This window comes from Mus pahari, chromosome 6 (genome assembly GCF_900095145.1).
Source record: "Mus pahari chromosome 6, PAHARI_EIJ_v1.1, whole genome shotgun sequence".
NCBI classification, from domain to species: Eukaryota; Metazoa; Chordata; class Mammalia; order Rodentia; family Muridae; genus Mus; species Mus pahari.
Window position 1 is genome coordinate 78,270,828 of NC_034595.1, and position 7,540 is coordinate 78,278,367.

General features: G+C 49.7%; 1 protein-coding gene across 5 annotated transcripts in view; it reads left to right on the forward strand.

Annotated features, from left to right (window-relative positions):
- The window catches only part of Dlgap3 (DLG associated protein 3), a 69,190-nt gene that overhangs the window by 39,954 nt on the left and 21,696 nt on the right, over positions 1-7,540 (forward strand). For all 5 annotated transcript variants that reach the window (XM_029539969.1, XM_029539970.1, XM_021200175.2 and 2 more), the window contains exons 6-8: positions 6,294-6,507; positions 6,675-6,988; positions 7,290-7,375. In XM_029539969.1, coding sequence (XP_029395829.1) covers positions 6,294-6,507; positions 6,675-6,988; positions 7,290-7,375 — 614 coding nt within the window. The remainder of the gene's footprint in view (positions 1-6,293; positions 6,508-6,674; positions 6,989-7,289; positions 7,376-7,540) is intronic.

Below are 7,540 nucleotides of genomic sequence, written 5' to 3' on the forward strand. Positions count from 1 at the left end.
CTTAATTCCTGGAGTGAACCTGTGCAATCTGCTTTTCCTGCAACTCGGAGCCTACGTCTTCACTCTCCTCCTCCTCCTCCTCCTCCTCCTCCATTTCCTACTGCTTTCCAAGCCTTGTTTCCTAGAGTCTGCTTAAGTGTCTGCCTGGCTTTGTTTTGGCCAAAGATGGGGTAGAAGTTGTCCTCCAAACCCTTGAGCCAGTGAGGTTTCCTCTCTGAGTTTATGGTTGGTTTCAAGTCTCCCTGGCTCTCCGTCATCACCGGGGTCTCTTGGGTTTCCTGTGCACACGTGTACAGGTTTCCCTGCTGAGGGATGTTGGGTGATGGTGCACAGGTGCTCAGACCCTTCTCTGTCTCATTCCCAGGATTCTCTGTCAAGTATCAGGCCAGGACTGGTGAGATGGCTCTGGTGGCAAAGATGCTTCTTCATATGTAAACCTGGTGACCAGAGTATCATCCCCGGAGCCCACATAAAGATGGAAAAAAAAAAAACAAAAAAACCCGGCCTCAACAAGGTTGTTCTGATTTCTACACATGTGCCATGGCATAAGTGTGCATACACAAAATATACACACAACATCAACAAAAACAACAGAAGTCTAAAAAAAAAAGTCTAGTCAGCCAGTCTGTTGCTTGCTGCACAGTCTAGCATCATGGCTGGCCCTCCTGCTCTTGATATATACCTGCCGATGCTCCAGCTTCAGGGGGGCCTCTGACTGAGGCAATAAAGCAGCTCTGTGGACAGCCTTCAGCACTGCCTGGCGAGCTGCCTCCGATGGAACTGGGGCCGTGGGGATTGGGGACAGGATCAGAGTCCCCGCCTTCTCACCCAAAGCGTAGTCATTTTCCTGTGCGCCTTTGATCAGTCTTCAGAGTGACAAAATGGTTGTTTCTGACGCTTGTGTCCATCGTGCGGGCTGTCTGAGGACTAAGATCGGCTGTTCTCATTTTGTCTGAAGTCCTGAGCAAGTCTGGGGAATATTCCCGGCCTGCGCCATCTCTACACAGCCTTCCCCACAGCGCTCCTGGTGTCTCCATCTGGAGCTCTGACTGGTTATGCCGGGGTCCTTCCCTCCTTGTATCTTAACCTTTCTTCAGGCTCCCCATCTCTTTGCCTCCCTCCACTGCCTCTTGGTGTTGACACTTTATTAAAATTTCTTTTATTATTTCTCGGGTACTATTAACTTATAAGTTGAGCTTTAAATTTCATTTTTTTTTTAAGTTTTAGAAATTTCTTGGTGTTCCTTTTCAAATCTTTAATATCCACCCCAAGCCAACTTTTGATTTTTGCTGATATGTTTTAACTTTGTGGGGTTGGATTTGTTTTGGTTTGTTTGTTGTTGTTGTTGTTGTTGTTTTTTAAAGATTTATTTATTTATTATATGTGAGTACACTGTAGCTGTCTTCAGACACTCCAGAAGAGGGCGTCAGATCTTGTCACGGATGGTTATGAGCCACCATGTGGTTGGTGGGATTTGAACTCCGGACCTTCAGAAGAGCAGTGGGGTGCTCTTACCCACTGAGCCATCTCACCAGCCCTGTTGTTGTTGTTTTTGAGGCATGGTCTCATGTAGCTCAGGCTTGTATAGAACTCAACTGTAGCTGGGGATGCCCCTGAACTGTTGATCCTCCTGCCTCCACCTCTGAGGTGCTGGGACTGCAAGAATTCACCTAGTCTTATCATTTGAATTATAAACTCTCAAACATAGATTAATACTGAGTGCAATATAGTCTTAGTGCTTAGGAGAATGAGGCAGAAGGATTGTTTGAACCTAGCATTTTTGGGCTATCCTGGGCAAAATAGAGAGACAACATTATTTAGTCAGACATTGTGGTGCACACACATTGGAGGTAGATGCAGGAACATCAGGAATTCAAGGCCAGTCTTGGCTCCACTGTGAATTCTAAGCCAGGTGGGTATGTACAGGAGACCCTGTTTAATGACAACAAACAAGGAATTCAAAACCAAAACCACAACAAAATTCAAAACAAAGCCAAACAAACAAACAAACAAACAACAACAATAACAAAAGCCCTCATAACCACAAAGCACAATGTGGCTTAAAAGAGATTTTTATTATAGCTAAGGTAACATTAGCTGCTGTAACTGGATGACTTAGCCCAGTAATGACTTAGTTCTTTTTTTTATGCCATAGTTTGAATTAGTTACCCATGGCTACATGATGAATTGCCTGAACAAAGAGCCTTAAATTATCTCCTGGTTTCTGTGGGCCAGTTCTCTTGGGTACACCTTAGCCTGTGCATCTGGGTATGGTGTCCCACAAGGCCGCAGTCAAGGTGATGGGCAGGCTGCAGTTATATCACAGCTGTGAAGACTTGCTTATATGCATACCCATGTGGCTGTTGAGAAACCTTGGCCCTCCATGGTTATTGGGCAGCGATAAGAGTTGTACCTCCCTTGTAGTAATGGTAGAGAGAGGTTGCTGGGGTGGCTGTGGGGGCAGAGAGACAGAAACTAAGGTGGGAGCCACTCTGTCTGCTACATTTTATTCTTTTGAAGTGAACCACCAGATCTAGCGCACATTCCAGAGAAAGTATGTGCCATTAAGGGTGTTATTCACATGTAGACAAGGCTACCTTGTCTTGGATATAGATGGCATTCCCTCCTCTTCAATATGGTTTCCTCTAGGAGAGGCCAGAGCAGCTTCAGTGAGGTGTCAACTCCTGGGATACATTCTGTGGTTGTTTCTGTTGGAACATTCCTGATCTGAGACTGCGCGATGTTAATTTTTAATCTGGGCCATGCAAGCCCATGCACACACAGTCCTGAGACTGTCTGTGTGTGCAGATTCACGGAGGATTTGTCTCCCTTCCTCTGCTTGGTATCTCAGCTACAGACTGACTTCCTTGTCATGGGTTTGTGCTGATGACTGATCTTTTCTTCTTCTTCTTCTTTTTTTAGTCTACATTATCATTAAGGTTTATGAAGGTTCTCATTTCTGCATCTCATTTGGGCTTCGCACAGGCCCAAAGCCGCACTCCTGCACTAGGGTGGGTGGTGAAACGTAAACCTTTGGCTGCTGAGACCAGTAGCCCCTGCCTCCACCAGGCTGTTTGCAGCATCGGCACACACAGTTCATATTCTGATTTCCCAGGCTCCTCTCTGCATTGGTCCCCTGGGGACTGATCTCTCGCTTTTCTTGTGAGCTCAGCTATGCATATAAAACAACCTTGGTTATGTTTAAGCCAATGTCGTGGACTGAAATCGGAGGCATTTCCAAAGGTTAGCTAAAACGAATACTGTCCTTTGGGTGTCCAGAATACTGCTCGGCCTCCAGCTGGACCCACCAACTCTAGCATGGACAATTTCCAATTAGATCCAGACAAAGTATTTTCCTCTCCGTGCGAAAACAGCTTGTGGCTCTGACTCAGGTTGAAGGCAGACTGAGGATCTCATTTCCCAAGAGGACTCTAACTCTCCTGCAAGTGGGTGTAGGGAGAAATAGAGTGGAAGTCCACGTGGGGAATAACGGGAATAGTCACAGTAAAAATGCTATCATTTGATATTCACACGTAGTATGGATCAGCTCATGGAGTCTTGATGTGCCTGTGGTTTCCTTGGGTCCTGGCTCATGGTTGTGACCAAGTCACTTCTTGGCCAGTTCTATTGGAAGATGGCGGCTGCTTTCTCTTCCTCTCTCTATCCCCTCTGTCTGCTTCGAATGGAGTTCATTCTGCGCATACCTGCGGGTGGAATTTTAAGGTCTTGGTACCACCTGGCAAAGAGAGGCCTCTCTTTCTGAGGGGTCTTATCAACCTGATCCAAGACACTCTCGCTGCTCATAGGCTTCGCCAATGTTTATTGAACACCTACTATGTGCCTCATGCTTTACACACAGAAGAGGGCTGGAGTTTGCATGGCTTTGGGATTTAAGAGATTCATGTTAGCTGGGTATGGTGGCGCACGCCTTTAATCCCAGCACTCGGGAGGCAGAGGCAGGTGGATTTCTGAGTTCGAGGCCAGCCTGGTCTACAGTAAAGTGAGTTCCAGGACAGCCAAAGCTACACAGAGAAACCCTGTCTCAAAAACCAAAAAAAAAAAAAATAATAATAATAATAAAAATAAATAAATAAATAAATAAATAATAAAAGAGAGAGATTCATGTTAAAAAAAAAAAAGAAAAAAACAACAACAAANGGAGGCAGAGGCAGGTGGATTTCTGAGTTCGAGGCCAGCCTGGTCTACAGTAAAGTGAGTTCCAGGACAGCCAAAGCTACACAGAGAAACCCTATCTCAAAAAACCAAAAAAAAAGAGAGAGAGAGAGAGAGAGAGAGAGAGAGAGAGAGAGAGAGAGAGAGATTCATGTTATCTTGGAGGCCCCAACAACTTGAGCCAAGAACACCCTTGACCGGGGTTAGACCAGCTCCTCTGTGCTCTGGGCAGAACTCTTTGGGCTGGAGAGTTGCAGCAGGGAGCCCCTCAGGGCTGGGAGAAACAGTTAGTTTTAGGAGTTTCCCTGGCACCATGCTGTCCTTGATGTACTGGAGAGGACTGACCCAGGCACTGGGATCCTGGGAGAGCCGCTGCTGGAAACTTAGACACTGCAGGCTCTAAGATCCGCCCAGTATTTGGACTTCTGCACACTGGCAACCAAGTTGCTTTGGGAAAACCCACAGGAAGTCCAAAAGATAGAGCCACGGTCCTGTGTCATTCCTTGGGTCTACCCAAGAGCCACAGGGTAGACTTACTAGGACTGCGGTCTGGGGATGTAAAAATCTGGGGGCTTCATTTTTCTCAGAATACTTCAGCAGTTTTGGTTCTAAGAAGCAAAAGCAAAGAGCAACAACGGCACCTCAAGGGCAGGTTCCGAGAGCTCCTCAGAGACTCTGAGGACCAGCCAACTTCCCAGGAGACCCAAGGCATAAGCTGTGGCAATTCAGTTTTCCTGCCCACCAGATGGGCATCCTTGGACAATTCCTCTGCTTCCCTGAGCTGATAGATGGGACTGGAGATGCCAGCTGAAGTCGAGCAGAGGCTAGTGATGTCCCATACAGCTGAGGAGACCAAGTTAGGGAAACCCTGAGCTGTATTCTACTTAGGGACTCTTTCCCGTTTGCTATTACAGGTCACCGTAGTGACATGAATCTTTCCAGAGAAAGGTCACAAATGCCCTTGCTGTTGTAGTGCCCCTGAAATATTTTGGAGAACCTTATCCAGGACTTTGTCCAGTAGCCTCTGCATAACCATCAGCCAGGGGCTTGCTCTTGGGCTCAGTGGTGGCAGTGGTGTAGTCCTTATGAGCACCTGACCTGTGTCCACCAGGTAGGCCCTGGGACATCCATATGCCACGGGAGGGAGGGGGGGTTACGCTGGGCCAGTCTCTGCTGATGCCTTGTGTGTCTATTTTAATTCTCCCGGTAGCCCTAACCTAGTGCCCTTAGCACTCCCACTAGGCAGGTGAGCAAGCTGAAGCCCTCAGATTTTTACATCCCCCAGGCCACACCCCTTGAAAGTGGTGGATCTTGAGTCCAGGTGGAGTCTACACTGTAGCTCATGCAGGAAGCTCCATGCTTTGGCCGAGTGGAAGCCCAAGGTCAAGTTCACACCCATGATGCTTTGGCTTTGTACCTGTGCTGTGCTATTGGCATATTCATGATGCTGCGAAGAGGGCAGTGGCCAGCCAGTTAAATGAGAGCCATAGTGAGTCGGCGTGTATAACGGGGAGTGGCTTGGGACACTTGTAGGACACTTTGCTTCATTACCTGTCATTGTCTACCTGCCCTTTGCCAAAGATCATTCTACTATTGCTTTCAATCAGTTCATAGCTAAGCATGGGGGTGAGAACCTGTGATCCCATCGACTGGGGAGGCTGAGGCAGGAGGAGTGCTCTGAGTTCTGCTGCCCACCTGTCTGACAGTGAGCTCAGAAAAAAACAACTTACAAAACGAAAGCAAAGTCATAACAAAAAAATCATTCACTCCTGCAGTCTGCTCTACTCCGGAAGCCGGCCAGGAGGGTGGATGTTAGTTCCTGGTTCCCTCCGCCAGGGTCCAGTGAGAGAAGTGTGAGGCGCGGGACTAAGTGGAGGTCTCCGAGTCTAGCTAGCGTACAGCATCCCTGAAGGGAGGGGTAGGTTGGGGTTTGTGTGTCTAGGGGAAGAATGGAGCAGAGTAGCCCCAAGGCAGGCCTGGAGAACCTCCTGCCTCTAAGTGGAGAAAGGTTGCACAGAGTCGCGGCTTCTGTAGACCTAGGTGCTCTCCAAAGCGAAGCTCCTAGTTGACCCTGTCCTATCTCAGCATCTCAATAAAGGTCCTCCTGGTCCCCTCCTCAGCTAAGCGAAGAGTTTAACCAGCAGCTGGAGGCCGTGTGCGGGTCCGTGTTTGGGGAGCTTGAGTCCCAGGCCGTGGACGCCCTGGACCTGCCCGGCTGTTTCCGCATGCGGAGCCACAGCTACCTCCGGGCCATCCAGGCCGGCTGCTCTCAAGACGACGACTGCCTACCCCTCCTTGCTGCCCCTGCCTCTGTCTCAGGGAGGCCCGGCTCCTGTGAGTATGCCGTCTTTCTGCCTCTGACCGCCGGTTGCGCTCATCGCTTCTCTCTCTGGGTAGGATTAGTCGGGAGGAATGGTCCTTGGCCAAAGGGTCCTGTGTACCACGTGGGGTGTGGTTGTGTAGGGATGATGGGCGAGGACTCTCTGCATCTCCGTCTGCAGCCTTCAACTTCAGAAAGGCCCCGCCCCCCATCCCGCCGGGAAGCCAGGCCCCACCCCGCATCTCCATCACCGCCCAGAGCAGCACCGACTCTGCCCACGAGAGCTTCACCGCAGCGGAGGGCCCGGCCCGGCGCTGCAGCTCCGCGGACGGGCTGGACGGCCCCACCATGGGCGCACGCACCCTCGAGTTGGCACCGGTGCCACCCCGGGCCAGTCCCAAGCCCCCCACACTCATCATCAAGACCATCCCTGGCCGGGAGGAGCTGCGGAGCTTGGCGCGACAGCGGAAGTGGCGGCCGTCCATTGGAGTGCAGGTATAGTTGGCAGTAACAGGCTCTGGCTCTATGTCGTTGGGAATGGATGGAGGGAAATCAAAAGGGACTAATGTATACACAGACCTTAACAAACAAATTTCCCTGGGCTGTAAGTAGACCCATCTTGCTCATTGATAGACGAGGTTTGCCTCTAAATAGTCCATCGCCCTTCCCTGGGTCTCACTTGTTTGGGACTTGCCAACTAGCTTGGTACCTAGCCACTTCTGGCCATTCTAGTTCTGTGTGGACCATGTGTTTCTTTGGCTAGCCACAGCCACTGACGCCTCCACCCTGCCACCAGGTGGAGACAATCTCAGACTCGGACACCGAGAACAGGAGTCGAAGAGAATTCCACTCCATTGGCGTTCAGGTGGAAGAGGACAAGAGGTAGGTCACAGTGGTCTCTCGGGTGTCATTGGGGTTTGAGGGTGGAGGGGAGCCAGGGCTGTGTAAAGTGCAATGTCTTTGATGGCTGGCCTACTGTTCTTGCAGGGGCTATTTATCTAGAAGTGTGTGTGTGTGTGTGTGTGTGTGTGTGTGTGTGTGTGTGTG